General features: G+C 38.9%; 2 protein-coding genes across 2 annotated transcripts; both read left to right on the top strand.

Annotated features, from left to right (window-relative positions):
• Positions 1-224: 224 nt before the first annotated feature.
• Positions 225-1,815, top strand: cfd (complement factor D (adipsin)). Its single transcript, XM_057342152.1, has 5 exons — positions 225-345; positions 483-627; positions 798-942; positions 1,179-1,439; positions 1,525-1,815. Exons 1-5 carry the CDS (start codon positions 288-290, stop codon positions 1,672-1,674), a joined length of 759 nt encoding a protein of 252 aa, XP_057198135.1. The 5' UTR covers positions 225-287; the 3' UTR covers positions 1,675-1,815.
• A 2,377-nt stretch (positions 1,816-4,192) lies between these two features.
• On the top strand, positions 4,193-23,592 carry dnaaf9 (dynein axonemal assembly factor 9). Its single transcript, XM_057341864.1, has 37 exons — positions 4,193-4,351; positions 7,694-7,773; positions 7,904-8,029; positions 8,520-8,644; positions 8,736-8,832; positions 8,917-9,023; positions 9,141-9,218; positions 9,319-9,420; positions 10,108-10,163; positions 10,246-10,381; positions 11,719-11,800; positions 11,886-11,922; positions 12,010-12,094; positions 12,258-12,334; positions 12,405-12,449; positions 12,584-12,629; positions 12,729-12,837; positions 12,922-12,992; positions 13,147-13,197; positions 13,290-13,380; positions 13,459-13,562; positions 14,067-14,213; positions 14,318-14,403; positions 14,543-14,644; positions 15,580-15,700; positions 15,836-15,924; positions 16,177-16,314; positions 16,434-16,559; positions 16,749-16,786; positions 16,986-17,121; positions 17,197-17,283; positions 17,369-17,475; positions 17,932-18,006; positions 19,131-19,306; positions 19,409-19,474; positions 19,554-19,647; positions 20,333-23,592. The coding sequence occupies exons 1-37, from the start codon at positions 4,299-4,301 to the stop codon at positions 20,437-20,439; spliced, it is 3,453 nt and encodes a 1,150-aa protein (XP_057197847.1). The 5' UTR covers positions 4,193-4,298; the 3' UTR covers positions 20,440-23,592.
• The last annotated feature ends 529 nt before the right edge of the window (positions 23,593-24,121 follow it).

Here is a 24,121-nt window from a genome sequence, read left to right as displayed (position 1 = left end):
TTTATCTGAGTTTAAGCATGATAAAATACATCATGTAAGCATTTTGAAGAAAGGTGAAGTGAAAGTGATACAGAGCAGTTGTTTGTTGAACAAAAAGAAAAGAAACTATTTATAGCATGTTCCTGTTTTCCATCACTGGTATGTTTTTAGGAATAGAATGCATGTTTAAACATGTTATTTCAAGAAACACCCACCCCTTCTCATTCTCCCTCTTGGGCATTATATAAAGCCCAGGCAGCACTGGGTGGTATTCAGTTTCAGAAGCAGACAGACGGTGATCATTCACTATGAATCAGATAAAAGTGATATTTGCCTTAGTTCTATTCTGTGCTGCACTTCTACCTGGTGAGTAATACATATTGTCGTAACAGTATTTTGTTCATATATTCCATATATGCATTTTTCAATATGCATTAAAACATCTATCATTGTTATAGTTTGACAAGTTTTCCTTATGCGACATTTATTGTTGTTACGTGTAGGTGAATGCATCACAGGAGGAAAGGAGGCAGTGGCAAACTCTCATCCTTACATGGCTTCACTTCAGTGGAATGGAAAACATGAATGTGGTGGATTTCTGATCTCCAATCAGTGGGTCATGAGTGCAGCGCACTGCTTTCAGAACGGGTACGTAAAATAACCGCACAGGTTCAATGACCAAAAGCTTTGAAAAAAAATCAGTGCCAAGCGTGTCAAACTTTCACTCACTCTTGTTTCATAATGAGGCTGTTAAATTAAAATTTAGTTGTTTATTCTAAACCAAATGATGCATTTCCTGTTTTTCTTGTTTGCTATAGGAGGGATTCCGGTGTTAAGGTTGTGTTGGGTGCTCACTCACTGTCCAAAGATGAGGACACAAAGAAATCCTTTGATGTCTCTGCAGTCTACAACCATCCAGACTTCACTATTAGCAACTATGACAATGATATTGCTCTGCTAAAAGTGTGTATTTTTTGTGTATTTGATATTTTATATAATGTACTATTAAAAAGTAAAGTGCTTCAACAGGTTTGATTTCCCAAAGAACCATTCACTTAAAGGTGCTTAAAAGACCCATCTATATCTTACTTTTAATTATCTAAAGAACCTCTGAAACAAAAAGATCTTTATTTAATGTACAGTGGATTTGAATTCAAAGGTTCATACACTTGCAAATGTAATGTTTTTGTTATTGACAGCTTGAAAGTCCAATCACAGAGAATTACGCTGTGAAACCAATAAAATTCCAAAGGGACGGAGAGGTCAACCCCGAGAAGGGTGCTGCCGTGGAAACTGCCGGATGGGGCTCCCAGAATAACTTGGGGGGTCGACCTGACAAATTGCAAGAGCTCAGCATCACGGTCATGGACCGATGGCTCTGTGGTCGTAGCGACTACTATGGAGCAAAGTTCACAGACAACATGCTGTGTGCCGCAGAAAAACGAAAGGACACTTGTGATGTAAGTTTTTTGGGACAAAGGTATATACTGCACTCAAAAAAAGTTAAGACAAGTTCCCATTATGATCTATGTCTTTCTCCTACAGGGCGACTCTGGGGGTCCTCTGTTGTACAAGGGTGTTGTGGTGGGCATAACCTCTAATGGAGGGAAAAAATGTGGTTCCAGCAGAAAGCCTGGTCTCTACACTATCATCTCCCATTACACCCAGTGGATTGATCGTACAACAACCCAATAAAGCAAAAGTACCAAGAAAAAAGTTAAGCTTAGAAAGCTCATTGAAATCCTTTGCTTATGATATTACATAAAAAATGTGTAGGTTCAGCACATCTTTTGTATGTCTGCATTTTAATAAAATCTTTATTACACCTGTCTGAAACTGACTGTATTGTTTTCTTTGGTTTGTCATGGTGGTTTTGAGACATTTTCAACTATTTTGAGACATAGACAACTATTTTAATGAGGAAAAAATGAAGGTATCACACTATAAACAAAGCAGAAAGTTTATCATACAGACCAATAAATTAGGTCTTTTTCATTATTCCAGGCCAAATATGACATGAATTGTGTACACTAAAGAGGAAATAATATAATAATAATAATATAATATAACAAAATGAACTTATTTACAAAAAAATGTTTGTAGTATTTATAAAACATAAACATGTTGAAAGTTAATTATGTAAGATCAATGCTTTTCTGTGTGAGAGACAACATATACTGTGTATTTTTTTCAGCTTCTAGGAGTTAAACTGTCATTAACATTTCTTGGTTTGTTTTAAACATCTAGCAATTTTAGGTGTTATGTACAACATCATTAGGCTTCATTAAATCTGTGTTGCGAAATATATTCCTATTATCAACATTTTTCAATACAGCCCTGTGGTTTGAATAATGGAATCTGTGTTGAACAGCCAACACCCAGTGGTGTTGCAATATCTACAATCTACTGTATGAAATGGTCCATGTCAAGTTTTTTGAGAACAGTTTCGTTTTCAATAAGCAGCTTGGGAAGCTTTCTGGGCTCCAGATAATAGCTCATTGAACTTCTTACCAGAGTTCAGTAAATCTTCATTGGTTTGTGTATAATATTTGTTCTGACAACAACAAACTATTTCCAGCAGCTTGTTATGGCTGTTGGCCACACTTTTATTTTCTTCAAGATTGCACAGTTTCTGTTATGCGGTCAACAAGTAAATAGCATAAACATGTATACCTTATATATTGCTTTTTTTCTAATTCGGCTTTCAACTGTACCATCTAAGTAAGTGAGAAATTGTCTTTTTCCAAACTGAATTTGTAATACAGTTAACTTAAGCTTCCATATCAAATCAGGGATACGCTTTCTCACTTTTTCCTGTTCATTCCCTTGCTCCCTTCGACCGCTGTATGTTTTTTTAAAAACAGCAGTCAGATTAACCCCCCCACTTACAGAAACATATTTTGCTTTGGGTGTGTTACTCCTGTTCCACCTGGTGACAAATATATAAATGTACATACAGACGTGGTCTGTGTAATGAAAGTCGTGTTGACTGACAGGAAAAAAGGGGGACATTTGTGACATGAACACGAATCAATAGATTCCAAATTTCATGCCTATGCCACAAACTGCCTTGAGACTGGGTTGGAAGGTTAGCTGGTAACAACCATTTAACAGAACAGGTCAAAATCAGTTAGACAACATCACTAATACACAAGGAAGTCAATTCCTTAGGGCCATGCACTGGAATGCAGTGCAGTCTTCTGATGCAACAGTCACTGTAAACTCACTCAGGGAAAAGTGTTGAGCAGAAACCCAGCAAGCATACTGATTTTCTAAGTATTATGAGTTATAGTATAAGTAAGGGATCATTTTTTTAGTCCTGTATCGTAAACCATTTCCTCCACTTTTCTTCTTGCATCGCCAAAATTAAGATTTTGTTCACCCAAACATTCCTGTGCAAACAAGTTTAATTTACTCTAATAAAACAGGATAATAGTTGTGGGCCTGGAGACTTCCTTATGCTTGTTTGACTGTGTCTTTGTTTCAGTCTTTGGCAGGAGTTTGTGTTTTCACGGGAAGTTCAACAAACTGCCTGCTAGCCATTTATCTTACCGTTATCAGCCACAAGTCATCACAAGTCTATTTTTGCTGGTCTTAGACTTCAGAAAATGAGCAGGCTTTATATTACAACGATACAGTATGTTGCAATGTTTTTCTTCACATCCCAGCTATAGACTCTATGATTTAAAGACAAATTTAAAGAAAATACCAGTTAGAATCTTGTTGATAACACCAATGGAATGCTTGACAAGCATAGCCACAGAGTTGTACTGTACCAACTATACAAACCGCAACCTTACAAATTCAAAGGTACAGTAGACAGTAATTCAAAAGCTAGAAATATACAAGAAAAGTGTTTGGCTATATATCAACGTTGTACATGTGAATGCAGTTGTATCATAACACTTTATTGGCTATTTAAATTAATTTAACAGGTAAAAAAACGTTTGCCGAGGATTGCAAGAGACACTAGCAAGATTTCTTCATTCGGCTCAGTCAGCGGAGGAAGAGGATGTAGCAATTCTATTGTTTTTATTTTTAAATAACGTTTACAAAACCCGTTTTATGACAATGTGATGCATAATTTTACCCACGAAATGTTGATATCTTTATTCTGGGATAGTATGTTGTCTGTCCTTTAACACTACAAAACGCTTAAAATCACAAACCCCCTCCTTGAGGAGATGGTATGAGCGGTTCCTATGCGCTCCAGTCTGTTGTTCTCTCCTACAGTAACGTTAAGTCATTTGCTATGGAGACCAACAGCAACAGAAATAGTGATAAATCTTTAAAAGCGTTCTAAATACCAAACAAGGAACATGGCTGCTGTAAGAAAAAATGGAAAATCTCCCATAATGACCGCTGCAGTAAGGTAATTCTTATTTCTCGTCGTATTTTCTTGCCAGTTGATGGCACGATGCTATCTTATTTCTAGCAGAATGAAGGAGGAGGAAGCCGACGGGCCAACCGTCCGTCCGTTCGTTCTTCCGTCATCCGCATACCGATATCGTGTCAAAGGATGAGGAAAAACGATATTATTGTCAGCCGTTAAATAAAGATGTACTTAATTATCTGATAATTGTCGCAAAATACCAGACAAATGTGGCACGCCCCCGCCCACCAGTGGCAAATCATTATTCACGGTTGATTTGTGTTGCCTTGAGACACTGCCCCCGTTTACAACATGGTGACACTCAGCCAGTATACACGGCAAACATCCGCTTTCATTGGTTTTTGATATGTTTTTAATAGAAGACTTTAAATGAATCGTATTTTGTACACCTTATTTATTGTGTGTGACCGTTGACATTTGATTTTCAAATGTCGAGACCGTTGAGATTTGAAATTCAAATAAGAGTAATACATATCATGCAAAATTATGTGTTTGCGGTATATAAATACCATCGCGTGTTTGTAAATGCATTTTATAGAACAGTATCTTGATATTATTTATTATAAGATTAATGTTATTTTTTTCACAAGATTGAAGGTAAATGAACGGCATCTTTTAGAGCTGGGACCAGGGTTTTCCTGCATAAAGAAATTGGAGGCGGCCTCAGTCAAAATTATGTCGAGTGTCTTTACAAAGATCACTGCTGTCATTTGTAACTGCAGTTGCGGCTTACGCCACAATGGAGGCGCTGTTTCGTTACCAGCACATTGAGACGCCGAAGAGTTCGGTACAAGAGCTGTATTAGCTGTGTTTCACGGCTGTTCAGGTGTTTTACGTTAAATTTCTTGAAAAGGTTTACTAAATTAACGTGCTGTACATCATTGTAATGTTTTTTTGTGAAGTTGGCTCGTTGAATCAGCGTTATTCTGTACACAGCGACTTCGCCAGTATGAACGCACATTGCGATCAGAACGACTCGAAAACAAATGACTCCTTTGAACCGATTCGTTTAAACAGAATGTAAGATACCAGTGAATCATTCAAAGCTTAGTGAACCACAACGTAAGGTGTGAATGAGCTTTGCTCATTTAGTTAGACTGCTTAATTATGGGCTAAAAAGTTAGTTGAAAAGAATAAAAGGCTTATATTAAAGGGGTCATACTGCGCGAATACGTATTTTCTGTGTATTTGGTGTGTTATAAGTTGCCCATGCATGTATTAGACACGTAAAATTGCTAAAATTAAAGTGTCAGATCAAAATATGCATTCTATCGAAAAGCGAATGCTTGCCCAGACCTGCCTGAAACGCCTCGTGTAACCACACCCCCCACGAATCTACATCAGTTCGTGGTATGATTTGACTAAGACCGCCCAAATGTATACGCAAGTAAGGTGGGCGTACCTGTCAGCACAATTGCTTTGGAACCTGATGTTCCAAATAGGGTAAGAGGCGTTACATTTTCCGTCACACGGTTATAGTATTCGACCTATCTAGGGCTGCAACTAACGATTATTTTGATAATCGGTTAGTTGGATGATTATTTTTTCGATTAATCGGATAAAATGTAATTACATCTTTTGCTTATAATAAGTAAATCAGATATGGGAAAAGTATACACAACTGAACTCATTAGCCTTCTCCCAAAATGTTGTGAATGTCTCCATAATTAACACACCTGGTGAGATGATTCAGGTGTGTCATATTAGAAGCAACTGACAATAGTCTCTCCTATGTGGGAGCGAGGGGAGGGTCGGCCAAGGAAATAATTTTTTTGTGCCATGAAAAGTGAGATGTTTGTCATTCAAATGTAGTGAAGTACAGTAAAAAGTAAACAGAAAAAGTAATACTTCAGTACAAATACTCAAAAAGTGTACTTAAGTACAGTACTCAAGTAAATGTACTTTGTTACCCACCTCTGAACTAAATAAACCACCAAATCAGGGTATTTAGCCTATTATGTACTTTGCAAAGTGCAAACGCCACAAATTGGGTTTTACTAATATAATCTTTAATTTTGTCATATTAAAACACCTCTCCCCTTTAAACGTTAAAACTGCGCAGCTTGAAGAGATGCATGCAGAACACGTCGGACTTTAAAACTGCGCACCTCGCGCTGCACGGAGAGACGCATGCACCGAGAGACACGTCTGACGTTAAACTTGTGCCGCACGGAGAGACGCATCCACGGAGAGACACGTCTGACTTTAAAACTGCGCACCTCGCGCTGCACGGAGAGACACGTGTGACTTTAAAACTGCTGCACGAACAGACGCATCTAAAGCGGTAATTTTAAAAGGGAAGACGCGCTTGATTTGTAACTGCGCAGCTCGCAAGTGACGTCACAGACCAACTAATCGATGTTGACAATGAATTTCATTATTGATTATTATCGATTTTATCGATTAGTTGTTGCAGCCCTAGACCAATCACTACGCACTGGTTAACTGGCCAATCATAACACACCTCGCTTTTCAGAGCGATGAGCTTGGTAAAAAATCTGCGCGTTTCAGAGAGGCGGGGCAAAGAGGAGATACAAACATGCACGGTATGTGGAAAATACAGCGTTTTTGAACCTTAAATCGTGTAAACACATTGCATTAGTTTTAGCTCTGCCATATTACCCCTTTAAAATTTTCAACTTTTCTGTTTGATTGAATAAATGTAATGATTTATATAACTTATTTGTTGTCAATTTCATCAAAAAAATTTTGGAACCTTAATGTAAGTGTTTTGTTAAGACACTTAAAAGGGACGGTAGGCTTACACGCGCGTTGCACCACCTCCGCCTCATTTTGAGCCAGGAAAAACCCTGTGGGACCGCTCCATCTATCAGTTTCAAATGATCTCCAAATCCAGCACTATATCTACCGTTTATTTTACATTCCTCACCCAAATGCCGTGAACAAACAAAGACAGCTGAAATACCATAACCTTAATGAAGCACATTGATGGGCGTGCTCTTTCTCGCCCTCTCACTGGTTGACGTGTGGGCGTGCTTTTCCAGGAGAATTGTCTAATAAAGGACTAAGAACCCCTTGTTACTTAGCGGAAATTCATGTTTCCAAAACCTCTACGAACCTTGGGGGAGTGTTTCAAGCACAGAAATACTACTTCACACGTCCAACTCATTTTTTGACAAGTGTTTAACAGTGTAAATAAGTCAGAATGCATAAAATAGCATTTTACCCCTCCTTTAAGAGAGACCTCACTTCACATGGGTATTTAAACCACCAAATATTGATATCTGATGAAAACCCTTTTTTTTCATGGTAAGGTTGAACTTTGCATGGAATTGCTCTAATACAGTGCTGTGTTTGCAGCTGCTCCAGACTGCGGCAGGTCCAGGCTCTGCTGAAGGATGATGTTAATACAGCTCCAGATGGCATTCTGTGTTCCCTGGGTGAGTTCATTAATGAAGATCACCTGCGCTCTTTCACTCATATGGTCTTTACTCCAAAGAGACAGCTGGAGATGGCCTGCACCAATGAGCCAACTGTATGTAACAGGTTGTTTTGTGTCTGATCTTTCAGGTATTGACAGCCGCTATAATGTAGGATGCAGTGAGCTGGCCAACTATCTTTTCTGTGGCCGGTATAAACACAACCGTTTTGACATAGAGCAGATCCCAGAGGACTTCCCAGAAGAAGTGCTAGATGGTATGACCTTCCAGTTTCATTGTTATCAGTCAGCTTTGCAGGAAAAACACATTTGTGACCCTGGCTCACAAAACTTAGGTAGCACGGGAACATTTTTAGTAAAAGCCAAAAATATTGTATGGGTTAAAATGATTGATTTTTCTTTTATGCAAAACATCATTAGGATATTAAGTAAAATGTTTGTAAATTTCCTACCCTAAATATATAAAAACGTTACTTTTGTGAGTGGATGGCCTGCTACAGTGCCTCTGATTAACAACTTCAAAGGCAATTTTCTCAATATTTAGATTTTTATTGCACCCACAGATTCCAGAGTTTTAAACGATTGTATATCCGCCAGATATTGTCCTATTCTAACAACTCAATTATTCAGCTTTCAGATTATGTAAAAATCTCAATTTCAAAAAACTGACCGACTGGTTTTGCTGTCCAGGGTCACATTTTTGCCTGTTTCTTTCTATACTCTACTTTTATGTTTGATTATTTCTAGATGTGATCATCCTTATTAAGGCCGAGTGTGTACATCTGTACTGTAACCCAGTGAATTATGGCTACCTTCTTCCCTATGTTTCTCACTGGAGGAACCTGCACCTCCACTGTTTGACCGAGACAGAGGTATTGATCTGCCATACATGCGCCATCCATGTATCTCAAATATATCACATCACCCGATTGTTTATGTTTTGCTATTTTCTCTATTATTTAGTATGAGGATGAAGAGGTGGCGGAGGAATTTAAGATATCTAGTTTTGTCTCCATGGTTCAAGACTGCAGGTGTATCGGGATCCCCTACAGTTCCTGTGGTAAGCGTCTGATACATTACCATTTGGAGTGACAAAACATCAGTTGCAATATGTTTGTTTATAGTGTATTTATATTATTTGTAGGCCATGTTCAGAAGTTTGACATGTTCATGTTGGAGAAATGGCCAATCATTCAGGCATTTGCATTGGAAGGAATAGGGGCTGGAGTGTTTTTCACCATGAAATATAAGGTTTTCTGTTCATACTCTATGTATCTCTACTTCATTTTAGAAGAAGTAGATGAATAGATTTCTATACACATTTAGTATAGTATCCACCACTAAAATAGTTTGCTTTTTCTTTCATAGCTAACAGATGTGAGTCAGAAACTCTGGCAAGTCTATAGTAGATTGGACCCAGTGTCTCTAGACAGCCTTCTTAATGAGGTAAAAGACACCCTGAAGCATAGTCATAAATTTACCTTTCACTTGCTCCTGCACATATTTCTGAGTCAGTATACTAGAGTGAATGTCGATTTTTCTACAGGATTTGCAGTTTTTTGAAAGACAATGGAGTTCTCTTTTCTCCAGTATGGACATAGAGAGTGCACTGTCCATGCAGGAGCTGTCAGAGGCACAAGTTGCTGAGGTACACATCTGTTGATTGTAATTTAAAGTCCCCGTGAACCGGAAGTTGCGGTTGTTTTTACTTCAATATTCTGACACATTTCAGAATTAAACGTAATTTCGAATGAGAAAAACAGTGGGTGTGGCTTGTTTTTTTCACTGCGATTTGATTGGCTGTATAAAAACAGCCGTTGCATTTTGAAATTAAACTGGCAGCAGATTTACAAATTAAGGGGAGGAGTTAACAGATGCTCAGCCCAAGCTGTTTTAGCTATGTCATTTGAGATGGATAGTTACTACAGGGCAAGTGCATTTTCAGATTTTAACTGAAGATTATGAGGGCACATGAATAAGGGAGAGAATAACCCACAATGATAAGCTATTTACAATAAACGCTGCATTATTTTATAAAAAATAGGAAATGTAATTTTTCAATTTCACTAGGACTTTAATCCCTGCCTGTCATTTATGACCAATTTAATGACAAAATGAATTATACCCAAGCTCATTTTTGTAATGAACACTTTTTATGAAATAATTCCCTATTAATATAAGTCCTGCCCTACATATTTTTTATTTTGTTTAATATTCTTTTACCCAAAATAGGTTTCATTGTAGAAATAAAATGGGTTGCGAATGCAATTATATGATGTTATGTTGGCAATGAGTCATTGCTGGATGTTTTAATCACATTTTTGGTGTCTTTCAGCCTTTCAGGACATATTATTCACATGGTCTCATTTCCAGTAATATCACAGACAAGAGGTACTGTACTTCCTTTCCACGCCGTAGGTAATTTCTTTTTTTTTAAGGCAAATACGATTTTTAGATATGTTTTGAATTTCAGTAAAAGCAGGCAGCCGTTTGTCCTGTTTGGGAGTAACTCAGCTAAGGAGGATCTGGAGAATTATTGTTTCACCTTCCCTTCTGAAGGTCACCAGGTCCGCAACAGTGGGCCCGGTGGGAGTGTTGCCAAGCACATGGTTAGTGAGTGCCACACAGTGGCATGTGGACAAAAACTTTTTTTTCATTATTTTATTTATATATATCTATAACAGGGCTCGACATTAACGCTTGTCCAGGACAAGTGAATGTTTTGTATGGGCAAATGAGAGAGAATTTTACTTGTCCAACCGGACATGAAAAAAAAATTATATATTATAGATAATATAGATTATAATATGTGCATTAGACAGAGCTGCGTGTTTGTGTGAAGTGCGTTTGTCGTGGTTGTGCTTGTTTGTGTGTGTGTGACAATAATCAATGGCGCACCGCACTGAGTCCGTGTAACTAGATGCGGACACGGAATCCTGTTATTTAAATGTCATCTGGCTGTTCTGCGTGTCTGAGTGAATTATGTGCACAGTTTAACATACAACACGAGTGATGGTCGAGTGTTTATCTGTGTCTGCACTGTATGAGGATATGAACACATGAACTTCATCTCCAGAGTTGCTCCGAGAGTTTATTTTACGAGCGTTTTACTGTTTGAGTGAAGCTATCGGCAAAAACTCTAAATAAAAGTCCTGTTAAATTGAACACTCAGACAAAAAATACTGTAGTGTACTATAGTATTTACTATTGAAAATTGCAGTGCCCTTGTGGTAAATCGATAAACACTGTATACTATAGTAAAGTTCAAAAACACTATAGTATCTCATAATTATACTGCAGTTTACTATAGTAAATACTATAGTATACTACAGTTATTTATGTGGACAAATATACCACCATTGTATAGTAAAAAAGGTAAAACACAGAACTTAGAAAAGTTAAAAAAAGTTAGGTAAACTAAAAATTATATGGCCCTAATTTATCCATCTGTATGTAACATTAATGTCTTTTGTCAGTTACCTGTCTATTCATGATCAACTGCACTTCATATTTCTTTTTTCAATGATGACAACAGACGTTTTATACTTGTGCTACTACAGTACTACTACCAAACTTTAAACCTCTCTAGCACCAGTGTTATGTGCAAAAATATTACCTTACAGCCTAAACACTAATAATAATTACTATTTGCCTTTGTTTTATAGCAGTCACGGAGAGTAGGCCTATAACCAAATTCAGGCAGCCAAAGCGGACACTATTTAAAAATGCTTAGAAGGAAACTTGACCAATTTAAATCCGAAACAATTATATTGATTATATTGTATTATAATTCAAATGAAATATATATTTTTTTATCTTTGGACAAGTAATTTTTGTACTCGGACAAGTGAATTACAAATTTACTTGTCCTAAGGACAACCACATGACAATGCTTAATGTCAAGCCCTGCATAACAATTTGAGATTCGTGTGTGTCTTTATTACAGCTGCTGCAGTGTGTGGCTCCTAAAGGGCCGCTGGCCTGTGCTCGAACCTATTTCTTTGGGAGCACCCATGTCCCTTACCTGGGTAAGTATGACTCTAAAATGTCTTTAAATCTTTCAGAAATCCTCTTGGCTTTGTTCTTAGTTTACTGGTTTCTCTAATCTGACAGGAAATGACAACACCCAGCAAAAGAGCACTGATCTCCAGTAAGTAGTCCTGTTGTGAATGGTTATGTGCTATGATGATTCTTTATTGATTGACTTGGTACTAAAGTTAGATTTGGTGTGTTACAGGCTGCTTTCACAAATCTATTCCGCTGCGGTTCAGTCTGTATTAGCAGGAATTAAGTGTTTTTCTATCAACTCCAGTGCTAGTAAGGTAATTTTATATTATAGGTGTTTTTTAAGCAAACTTGTGACCAGCATTAATGTAAGATTTACATTAAAAATTGAAAAATTTGTGGATAATATACAGTACATGATCTGTACATGGCACTGTTATCTGTTGGGAAACAATGCTCACACTGTTTTTTTTTTTCAAGGCAAAGGATGTAGCAGAGCAAACGTTTCAACTGGCCTTAGACAAATATGGGTTGATCCAGTACAGGGGAGCTCTTAGGTATGCAATACTCTGTTAAGTTTAACGTTTTAGTTTGTTTTGTAAATTAAAACATGGTCTGTTTTTTCAGGTCCAAAGCTGTGTTTAGCATACAGGCTGTCAACAATGACGGAACGTGAGTTGCTTTATCTACAAACGCGTACAGTTATTATTTACACAGATTACTGTTTTATACATTGCTACTTTCTCCTTCAATCATTCATGATTTTTGTATTGCAGAAATGATATAAATGATTTTCTTTCAAACAGAATTATTCCACTCAGTGACGAGGACAGTCGGTTTCTGGTGAAGACTGTGAGTAGAAGTTGTTTGTTTTCAACCCTTTTTTGTAGTTGTTCATCCTGTTGGATATCATATATTGATTGAAACATGTATTAAATGTATCCTCCACAGGCATCTATGGTGGTGTATGATATCCCAGATCTCAAGAGTGGATTAAACCTGGGATCAGTAGTTTTCTCAGAGTCCTTTCTAGAGTCCAGCATTTGCATTCAGCAGAGAGGCAAGAATTTGATAGTGATAGTGTTCTGTTTTTGACGCTGAAAAACAGTGCACGTGACATTAAAGGGCATCTCTTATCCTGCAGATGGCGCTCTTTCCTCAGACAATGGTTTTACTGTTCTCACCAAATCAGTTCCTCGTCAGGTCTGCTGGCTGGTATATTAAGCCCACTTTCTCTCACATGCTTACATTTATTTACGTTTATACATTTCTTGTCAGCAACATGTAAAATTAGACTCAAATGGAATTTAACATTTTTGAAAGCAATAGTTTTGATTTGATTTGAGTTTTCTGATTTTTTGTATTATAGGTAGATGAAGCTGACGTGCGATTGTCTGAACAGGCTCAACATTTGCTGAAGGTTAATTTGTTGTACACTGTAATTTGATTTGAAACTTTGAAAGCTTCCTTCTTTGTGTTGCCTAAAGTGTTATTACTGTGTTGTGCAAACAGAAGGAGGATGGTACGTGTTTGGGCGTTCCTCTAACAGTGAAAGACTCTGCATACATGTTCTCTAACAGCCTGCTGTCTACACCTGAGGAAGGTCAGATTTCAGCTCGACAGGAAGGTCATGATCATGTAGTCATTGTGTAAAGGTATTGATGTCTTTATTGTCTTGTAGGGAAGCTGGTGTTTTTCTCAGAGGGTATCCTGTTTGTCCATCCGCATCACGGCTCGGTCACACTCTCTATGAGTCATATCAACACCATTAAACTCTTTGATGGGGTGAGCAATGCCCTCAATAGAGTTGGAATCCAGACTCTTTTTTATTGCAATGGGTTTAGAAAAAATATAATTTTTATGATGTTTGGTTTAGCGTCAAAACTCAATGTTTCATGCACTACTACCGCAATCTATACCTCCATGGTTCTGGGTTTGTCGTTTATATTTAATGCCAATAAGATGGAGTACTTCATACTGTGAAAAACTCTATTGATCAGTCAGCAGTCACGTTGTTTATAGATTACTCATTCAGTAAATCAGTCGGAAGCTAAAGTAACATCTGAGCAATGTTTTCTCAAAAGTATTAAGATACATGAATAGAATCTTTTCTGTCCCCAGCCCTCAACCACAAAACAATATGGAAGCAATATCCAATTAATATATTTATACAAAAACTAGACATAAATATAATTTATAAAGGCTATTAATGGTAACAGTTAATAACGTCTTACTGTATGTTATGTTTATGAAACAAATACATGCTTAATGAATGTAATGTTTTCACAGAGCTCGTTGTCGGATATTTCAATGCTGTTTATAGAGTATCAGACGTCTCTGCTTCCACACCTTCCATTCCCTTTACACTGTGCTGAACACTCTCTGGCTATCGCTCTGCTGCCCAGAACCAAGAGCTACAAAAGCTTCTATTCTCAGGTGCCTAAAACACAAACACAGAGGTGGATCTTCTAGTTATTTGTCATCCTGAAGAGTTGGTGAATTCATTTTTGCTTGTAAATTCATTGTGATATGATTCGCAGGTGCTGCCAGCTTGGCGTAAGTCAGATTCTGGGCTGAGAGTTCAACACGTCCTCCACGATCAGCTGAGCCCTGAGCAGAAGAGCATGTGAGTTAACACATCATTCCGCATCAGATCAGACAACATCCTGATTTGTTGTGGTCTTATTCTGTGCATGAGCCCGGAGGTATTGCCTAAACGTCATTATGGAATGCACAGTGATATCTGATGATGCGTTTCCTCTCAGGTACGTCAGACTGTCGAAGCTTCGGGAAACACATGCTACTGCAGGAAATACCTATAGAGCTCATTTGAAGACTGCTTATCCACGGCTACCAGAGCAGGACAGGTAACAGACATGTAAACACACATACAGTACACACTATCCTAACCGAGCAGGACACAGAAAAATATCAAGTGGTATCTGATTTATTTCATGTCAGTAGGAGTTTTGTGACCTAACCAGCCGTTGACATGACAGGTGACACACAGCAAGACATTTTGTCAATTGCTTGATTTCTATCTTTGGCTGTACCCAGCAGAAAGGGGACAAAAATCCTATTTCATTTACAGGGAGATCTAAAACCACTAACTGGATTTTTTCCCCATTTTATTTATACTATGGGTGAGGAGTTCATTTAAAAATAAACAAGAATTTATTATTATTTGGTATAGCCTCCTTTTGCTTGACAGCATGCACTTAAGCTGGCAGGAACTCTTTAAGACAAAACCTGATGATTCATGGTATCCCAGCATGATTCGATAATGTTCCAAAGAGAATCTGGTGAAATCTGACCTTTTATTCCAAATTAATAGTCAATGTCACGAATGTGCTTACTAGAAAGTGCAGAATCTTAAATATTTCTTACACCGTGTCTACACAGGACGAGGTGCAATGCGATGCGACAAGAGACAATAAAACGTAGTAGAACCCATTGTAATTTAAAGTTTTGTCCACACACCGTTTCCGGTGTAGACATGGTGTTAGTTTACATTCTAAGTTTCCCAATCCAATCATTTATTTTCAGATTCAAACTACATTTTGAATTTCACATAGTCTGGTTGGTCTCAGTCCATTTTCATAACTGTAGCAGTCATTAAATAGATTCTGATTGTTTGTTGAAACTCGAGAAAAGAAAATCTTAACACTGGAAACTTGCACTTCATGCTTAGGACACAATGTTATGTTAGGACATGTTATGTGGTTAACAGTTACAGTATGATGCCAGGTTCTTTTATTTGGATATGTGAGGTATGCTGATTTCTTTAAATTCTTATTTTCAGATTCCTTCAACATTTTGCCATCTGCAGTAGTTTGGGTGAAGAGTCTGTCTGTAGTGAGCACCTGTCCACTGTATTTTCAGATGAAGCCCCTGAAAATACCGTACCCGAGCCTAAGAAAAAGGTGAAAACAATATCACACTACAATATCTAGCCTGCAGGTTGCTGGAGGCAAACATTGCATATGAATAATCATAGAGTAATCATAAGTGTGTGTGTGCGTGTGTGTGTGTGTGTGTGTGTGCGTGTGTGTGTGTAGGTGTTCCTTACCATTATCACTGGTTTACCGGGCAGTCATGAGGAGAATCTGTGTGATTTCTTGGTGGAAGTGAATCAGAATAGTAGCAGGTGAGAGTGCAATGAAGACTTAATGACCTTCCACATCTCTACTATTGTGTTCCTTTAGGAATAATACAATATATATATTTGTAGCTTGTTTAAGTCAGATTAAAGACTTGCGTCCATGTTTTCAATTTCTGTGGTGCTTTTCCTAGTACAAGGTTGGAAATTCTGACTTTGAGTTGAATGAAACAGCATGGATGATGCTGAAGTAATCACTGCACTTATGCAAACACACACTGAGTACAGTTTGATTGGCAGGTGGGAGGTGTTTTGTCCTACAAAGGAGGGCTCAGATGAGTTCAGCGCACTACATCTTCAGCAATTCCTGAGCAGCATTTTAGCCAAACAGAGAGAGACGGATCTGATTTCCTTCAGAGTTCTGCTGCTTATACCCGGGTAAAACAGAACCTAATGCCTATCGATCAACTTATAAATTCATCTGAACTTATGTTTTAGCAATGTGCTCATTGTTTACTGTCACATGCAATACGTTTGTGTGTGTGTGTGTGTTGTAGGTACACGGATGCGCTGGATGTAATCCAGGCTGTAACTGCTCATCCAGACCCCCAAGTTCACAGCGTTGTGTCAGTGGGGGCCGTCTCAGCCTGCATCAACCCTCTCACGTCCTTTATCAAACACAGGCAAGAGTTTTTCCACATGACATTCATCACACCTACTTTCCTGGAGGAACACTTCAGATCATAAGTGCTGTAATTAGGAATTATATGTAATTATATAATTATAATGTAACCACATAGTCACTAAAGGGCTTGTTAACAAACTGTAATTTTCCTCTGTGATGAAGTCATATCTGAAATTGCCTTTCGTAGGCTTTTCTTCCCGAAACTCTTGGAGCAGTGCAGTCAGGGTGAGTCGCTGCTAGCATGTTGTTTGTGTGTGCTAGACATTAGATGGTGATGTAGTGGTTAATGGTCCAAGGCGAATCACATGGTGACCCACTCAGTACCAAAATTGTTTACTGTACAAAGTAAACAAAAATGTTATAAAAGTTATTATCAAATATCAAGCTTTATTGATAGCAACAATTTTAATTATTCCTCTTTCAGGCATCGTCAGCAATGTCGTGTTCACGGGTTTGACTGCCGAGCAGAAGCACCCGCTTCTGAAACACATGCAGCAGATAATCCGTGCAGCCAATCCCAGCACTGCATTCATTTTAGCAGAAAAAGGAGCCGTCAGAAGGTCAGTACATGAATAATTACTTACACAAACTCTCACATACCTCTTTGTAATGTTAATCATATCTTTGTATTATAGGACTGAAGATATGAGCCTTATCCTGAATAACAGCGGTTTCTCACAGTCTCATATGATCAGAGCACGGTACCTGCTGTATCCCGGCTGGTAATAATCTCTCTCTCACTTCTACGCTGTTATTGTTTATATGTGCGCACGGGTGTATTTCACATTGTACTGTGAAATGTTTCAGGTGGGAGGGCAGGTTTGTGTCTGGAAGTGGCTCTTTATCTGTGTCTCAGCACTGCATCGAGTTCAGTCGTCCAGTGGAGAGAGCATTATTTCTGCAGCAATGTAAAGGTAAATGTGTGCGTTAATCATTATTAAATACATTTTCGAGAGTAAAGGTCTTTGCACATACAGTCCGAAATTTTCGTATGCGTTTTTTCGTATTTGTCTCTCGTTTGTACGGTGTCTCTGAATTGTTTTAAAAGGCCACTCAAAATGCTTGATACGGATGCGAAAACGCAGAAAATCTAACCCGGTCCGAATTTTTTTATGACGGACGAAAATATCGGAGGCAGTGTGTAAATGTGATTGACACAACGTGAGGTCGTATTTATTTTTTAACGTGCGGAAATTTCGGACGCAAATTTCGGACTCAATGTGCAATGGGCTTAAGTGTAAGAAGTGGCTCTTTAATTAGAAAAAGAGCGCTGGCAGTGTGTAGAAGGATTCTGTACAGCCATGTGCTAAAAATGGAATTAGCAGAGTGATCAAAGCATAACTGACCCTTGTTGCTGTGTATTTCCTCAGCTCTGAAATCCTCTCTGAAAGCCACCCCTTTCACGGGAAACATCTATCACATCAGTGGGAAAGTGCTGTTCTCTGGTAGGGTGATCCGTCTCCATAATCTCTGCTTTATCTTCTTTAATATTTAATACTTTCGTTTTTAAAGCGAAATAAGGTGACAGTCAAGAATCTTTTATGATTATGAATAGATTGTCTATGATGTGTACTGTTTGATTCCAGGATGTCTCTTGCTCTGGTTTTATCTGTGTAGTAAATGTATGATTTTCCTATGAGAAGTAGTAGGCAGGGGACCTATGGGGTAACGCCACACGGTAGGACTCTCACCTCTGAATCCTCAGTGATGTGGCCTGCACACATCTGTTCCTCTCACTCATTTTTTCTCAGTCGTTTGCTCCTGTGGTCACATTTTTTGGAGGGTTTTTCTCGTCTTCTTTCCTTAAAATCTGTGGTGTAGTTGCATGGAGAGAGTGGGCAGACTGACAGAATGGAGAGCTCTGAGTGATTTAATAGTGCCTGAGTTACAGCACGCTAGGTAGGGTAGTTCATTCGGGACCCTTACGGTCCAAACGCCATCTGTGATGCCTAGTTATCACCATGACCCATCTCTGTGTTTTTGTTATCAAGGTCTTTTGATTTGGTGTGTGATAGGGGTGGGCACGAGTACTTCGCAATTTACACACAGTAAATTCACAAAGGTTTCATTAAGGTGTTCTTTTTGGCACACCAATTCACCAGACAACAGTGCATCAGCACTTTCTTTCAAACAGCCTGAAGAAACACAGCTGAATGGAACAGAACACAGGTGTCACAAGATTTGACAAGTTGTCTCCAAAGCGCAATATTTTAGTATGCCATCAAGCGAATTGCTGAAAAACTGCGATGCAGTACTCGAGTATCCAGAATAACTGAAATGCCCATCCCTATTGTGTGGTTTGATTTAACTTCTGTATTTCTGTAACCTTTTCGTAACATTTAGTGCATTGTGTTATTTTAAGGTGGAACCCTTGCTTGTGTGTACAGTGCTAACAACTCGTAATCCACACTGCAGCGGAGTGATTGATTGGGATGGATGGCTGTTGGCACACTGTGCTAGACATAGCACCCTGTCTGATGACATGTTTGATACATTAGCGGGCAGCATGTTGGAATCAGTGAAGTGTATGTGTGGATCTGACTGCATGCGGTGTCTGTTTTCACTTTAGACAATAACAGACCGATGGTGGTAAACTTTAACTCTGTCAGTGGAGATCTGAGCGTTGCTCCTGATCAGGGGACTCACCATAGCCCACGGACAACAAACAACTCTTACCTGATATTTCATGGAGTGGGGCTCAACCAGGAGGGACTGAAGGACTGGCTCCGCCATTGTGCTAAACAGGTAAATGCAACATAGGCCTACATTTTGCATAGTAAACTCATTACATGTTGGTATATGAAATAATCAAATTAGCCTAAACCAGACACTTTTTATTATTGACAGAAAATGCAGAAGAAGATTGAGAAGAATAAAAAGACTCTCACCCCGCAGGAATTCAAATACATTCATGTGAGTACAGTAAATAAACACATGCTAATGCAGTCTGATAAATTATGGTTTCAATACTTTTCATCTGGTGTGTTTACAGGTGAAAAGGCACCTGGATCCTCTTCCTCCCGGTTACTTCTACAATGGTTATCACTTTGTCAGTTTCTTTGGGGAAAAGCAGAATTTCCATCCTCGTATCTTTTCAAATTTGCCAATGGTAACACAGTTACTGTGAGATTGGTTTACGTACAGTAAGTGTGTAGTCTCTGCACCAATAGTGGCATTAAACAGAATGCGCTGGGCATAGCAAAGATGGGTCAACCAATAGCATGAGATTGTGAGCAGATTTTTTGCATTTGAACGGGGTGTATGTACACAGGGCGATGACGTTCTTCCGCTAAAATCTCAGCCAGCTAAGCCACTTTTGCTCTCATAGTGCTGAGGTGATATTTTAAAAGTGATAACAATGTGTTTAGTAAGAAAATTTTCAGATTTTAGCGTAAGTGCAAAAGTTTAGACAGAAAACCCTTTTCCTTTTTGGTTGTCGGTGTATGACGTAGGCATATACCCTATTTGGAAAAGAAACTACACAATTCACCTTTAATGTTTGTTTGTTAAGGGTTTAAAGTGCATTTGATGCATTTCAATGAAATTTGAAGCAAGAATGATGGATTCAGAAATTCATTACAGATGTTTCTCACCATCATGAAGAAATACTACAGTAGCAAGGGAAGAAAGATTATACCATTAGCATGTTTAGGAAAGATAGTCATAGTGATTTACAGCTACATTATGGCACTCATATCAAATATACATTTCTTGTGTGTGTGATTTAGTTGTTGTCCACCAGCTGTGTTGTTTTCTTAAACGTGTGTTCAGTGATGGACCAGTTCATAGAGGAGTATGTGCAGGAGGCCAATAAGGAGATTGACCGCTTCAACAAGGAGGTGGATCTTCTGCCACATGCTGATCTCTTTGACCCCTAATCCCCTCATCTGACAAATTCACTTCAAGGGGTGGGGAGGGGAGGTCACTCTACAATCTCTAAAGTCCACTATCCAATTACCTGCTCAAAACCGTCCATTTCACATGTCAGAATGAGGGATTTACCATTGAGGGATGGGAAGGATTAAGCTCACAGGCAGGGGGGAAAAAAATCACGGCATAATGAGAGATCCTTTGTCCAACATACAATGACTGTAAATAGTAGCAGTGCCCTGAGAAACGTGAAGGAAAAGTGAAACTGTAATGCTGAGATCTGTGTAAAGACACAAAACACAATCGAGCACCCACAGATGGGTCGAATGCATCTGTATGATGGTGTGGCTCTAATGGAAACATGGAAAGCCCGGATCGTTTCTCTTTTTGCCGTGTGCATAGCGGTAAAACTCCCCTGAAATTAATTTTGCTCGCAAGACTCAGTATCACTCAGAAATTTGCATTGGTTGTCCCGCTGTAATTCCAGTGCCTAGCAGACATATGAGCTGAATGGTAATGAAGTTTGTCAGCGCGACCGAACGTGATCAAACAGGGGAAGGCTCATTTCCAGCCACGCGCATCTGGAAAGGCACCTGCACTGCACCTGCCCTCAGTCAGCATCTGTCAATCTATCGACCACCGATGTGAAGATCAGGCAGAGGATCTCTCATTTGCTACATCTCTCATTTGACCCATTCTGTAATGATCAACTATGACTCGGGATGGTTGGGGGGGTTAGGTTTGCGGTATGGAGCTTGTATTGTATTTGATGTTGGATTGATGTGTAGCACAAGGATTGGTTTGGTGTTACGCTTGTGCTTGCTGAGTCTTGGTATTGGCTGAAGCCTTAGCGTGTTTATCTCACCCCGTAGATGCTGATCTATACTGGTCTGTTGCCGTTCAGTATTACGGTCATATTTAAGCTCTTGTTTTGGGGTGTGTGTTTCTATGCATGTTTACTCTTAATAAATCACACACAGAAGGGGGGCAGCAGTGTCTTTATACATGCATACAAACACATTTGAACTTTTGTCTTGAAGACATGCCTTATAAGACTCAACCAACGCAACTAAAGTCAGACACTGCTGGTCTCCTCTGTGCTGCAATATACAAGTGAATTACTATACTAGTTAAAACACTACATGGGTTAGCAGCTCACCAAGCCATATTCACTCGAAGAGTTTGTCAGTTACTGTAGAGCAACGTAGTGTTACTGTTGCCAGGGGCAACTTTTTTCCATTGTTGCTATGGAGATTTACAAAAATGGTAAAAAGCCGCCTTTTGTCTCCTGAGACTGTACGTCTCTTGGTACCTTGTCAGTATGCAAGAGCGGTTTTACTCAAGGCTGCCCTGTTATAGATGAACTCTGAAAGGACGTTGCCGAGGGTGTAGATTCACTTTAAATCGCCAAGGAAAGCAAAACATGCTACTTGCTAATAAGCGACAGAGCTTTAGAGGAAGCGGTTAGTTTACAAGAGCTCTGACACACAATCCCGATGTGACCACACACGCTCTGATTTGGATAAAGCGGTGTTGCTATCCGAGTGGAAATCTACACGGCAGCTGTCCTTAAAGGGCACGGGGCTACATAACACTTATATAATGTGTAGTTCAAAGTAGCAGCCATTTTTAGCACATACTATCTGCATGTGTTAAGATGTCTTATCAAAGTTCTATTTATACTAACTGAAATGCCTTTCACCAAACTGGAGCGACAAAGAGAGAAATCGTTCGATCTATTTTTCATATTGGAAAAACAAAGATTTATGTTGAGAGACAAACTGAATTCTATTTTTCTAATGCTGTGGAATCAATTCAATTGGAGCAGGATGATAGTATTCCTTGGGCGAAGCAGATGCTCTCCCTGTGAGAGGGATTTTGGCTGCTGCTGCAGAGCCTTGGCTCCGAGCGGGGGCATCCCCTGGCACAGCCAAACGCCAGTGTTGGTGAAAGGATATGAAGAATTGTTTGTCTATGTGAATTTAATGGGACAGCGGGGTCTGCTGGGTAACAGAACGGCACTGGAGGGCCACGGCAAAACTCAAGACAGAGACAGACAGTTTGGCGTTCTTTGACGTTGGAAATTAGGAACGCCGTAATCTGGCTTTTCCTCCTCTTTACAGAAGAGTCTAGTGAGGCCCTCCAGAGGCAGTTGCTGGTATTACATGCTTTGATCCCCTTTGGCCCGCACAACTGTACCTGTGGAGCTGAAGTTAGAGGAACAAAACAGAGTTTGGTGAAGAATTTGACATTTCTATGTCAGGAATCTTAAATTAACTGCAATACTGTTTATATAGGAGGGATGGTTTTATGTCTCTTTGCTTTTGGTTTTATTGAACAAAAACCTGGGTTTCTAAAAGGTCAAACTTTCAAAGATAAGCACTTTTTCTGAGTCTGAAATCAGAATTCTGAATCTTATTATAAGATATTCAGACTTTCTGTGGTGAAGGCTTGTTCCTGACCAAAGCATTTTACCTTGTCCGGCCCCCAAAGCCAGCTGATTTTAATCAATGTTTGACAACCTTCAGACAGCACGTCTTGTGTTCTCAGGTATTGTTGGCAACACCAGCATAAAAATGTTCATTTCAAGCATCCATCACAACTGGCCTAGATTTGTTGATGTTGTTGATGATGTGCTGTGCTTCAGGGGACAACGGTAAAATTACGACAAGCTAAAGGGCTAAATGAGTTTATTGCTGCTGCGTGGCTGAGGACAAGCCTGAGAATTCCTTGTGAAGACTGAAACAATGAAATAGAAAAAATAGCTGTTATTAGCTAGAAATTATTTGCACAAAGTAAAACATGTATAATTGAGTATTGGTGGTATGAGGAAACATTGAATCTTTTTGAATCAGAGGGAAATTCACGTAATTGATTCCCCAGTCCTTACTCGGTGTCAGAATATCCAGTTCTCAGAATTCATGATATCTTAGATATCTTCATAACTGAAAAAGATTTCTGATGATTCTACTTGAAAAGTGCCAAAAGTTCTTAAATGACTTTTAGTTCTTGTTTTTTTTTAAGGGGATAAACAAAAAACTGAGTGTTGCTTGCACAAAACTACTGTAACTCCTGTTTTCTCCTGTGACTGATGCTTTTTCTAATCTACATTCTATGTTGTATTTACGACTAAATAACACATTAAAATATTTATAAGCTACTTTCGTTGTTTTTTTATTCCTTATTATTCATTCTTCTTGTGGAGATTTTAGCGGCATCTAGCGGTCAGGTTGTGAATTGCAACCAATGGTTCACTCCACCGCTCACCCCTCCCTTTCGAAGCACTACGGTGGCTGACACAGAACTAAGATGTCGTCAGGTTTTCGCTTCTCTGCCGAACGAGATAACATATTTAAGAAACGCGCTCTGTAGAGCAGTTTGTCCATTTAGGGCTACTGTAGAAACAACATGACCAATTCCATGCAAGGGGACCCACGGTGTGTATGTAGATGGAAATAGCTCATTGTAAGGTAATGAAAACAACGCTTCATTATGTAAGGTCTTTATACACCTCTGAACACATACTTATGTATATTATATTGCATTTCTGTAAATAGATCCTCCTAAATATTACACACAGCACCTTTAAAGCCAAAACTGAATGCAAAGAAGTCTGTGTATGTGTAATTTTGTGCACCTCAGCAGTGAATTTGTCACATGGTGAAAACATATTTTAGGATGCCAAGCCCA

This window comes from Triplophysa rosa, linkage group LG9 (genome assembly GCF_024868665.1).
Source record: "Triplophysa rosa linkage group LG9, Trosa_1v2, whole genome shotgun sequence".
Lineage (NCBI taxonomy): Eukaryota > Metazoa > Chordata > Actinopteri > Cypriniformes > Nemacheilidae > Triplophysa > Triplophysa rosa.
The sequence above is the reverse complement of the archived record's forward strand: the minus strand, read 5'-3'. Positions and strand labels throughout refer to the sequence as shown.

Excerpts from the sequence above, each read along its gene's own strand:
- cfd (XM_057342152.1), top strand. The coding sequence starts at position 288 with ATGAATCAGATAAAAGTGATATTTGCCTTAGTTCTATTCTGTGCTGCA. Across the intron at positions 346-482 it reads CTGTGCTGCACTTCTACCTG|GTGAATGCATCACAGGAGGA; the intron begins GTGAGTAATACA and ends TGTTACGTGTAG. Across the intron at positions 1,440-1,524 it reads AACGAAAGGACACTTGTGAT|GGCGACTCTGGGGGTCCTCT; the intron begins GTAAGTTTTTTG and ends TTTCTCCTACAG.
- dnaaf9 (XM_057341864.1), top strand. The coding sequence starts at position 4,299 with ATGGCTGCTGTAAGAAAAAATGGAAAATCTCCCATAATGACCGCTGCA. Across the intron at positions 19,307-19,408 it reads TCCGCCATTGTGCTAAACAG|AAAATGCAGAAGAAGATTGA; the intron begins GTAAATGCAACA and ends TATTATTGACAG. Across the intron at positions 19,648-20,332 it reads AAAGCAGAATTTCCATCCTC|TGATGGACCAGTTCATAGAG; the intron begins GTATCTTTTCAA and ends ACGTGTGTTCAG.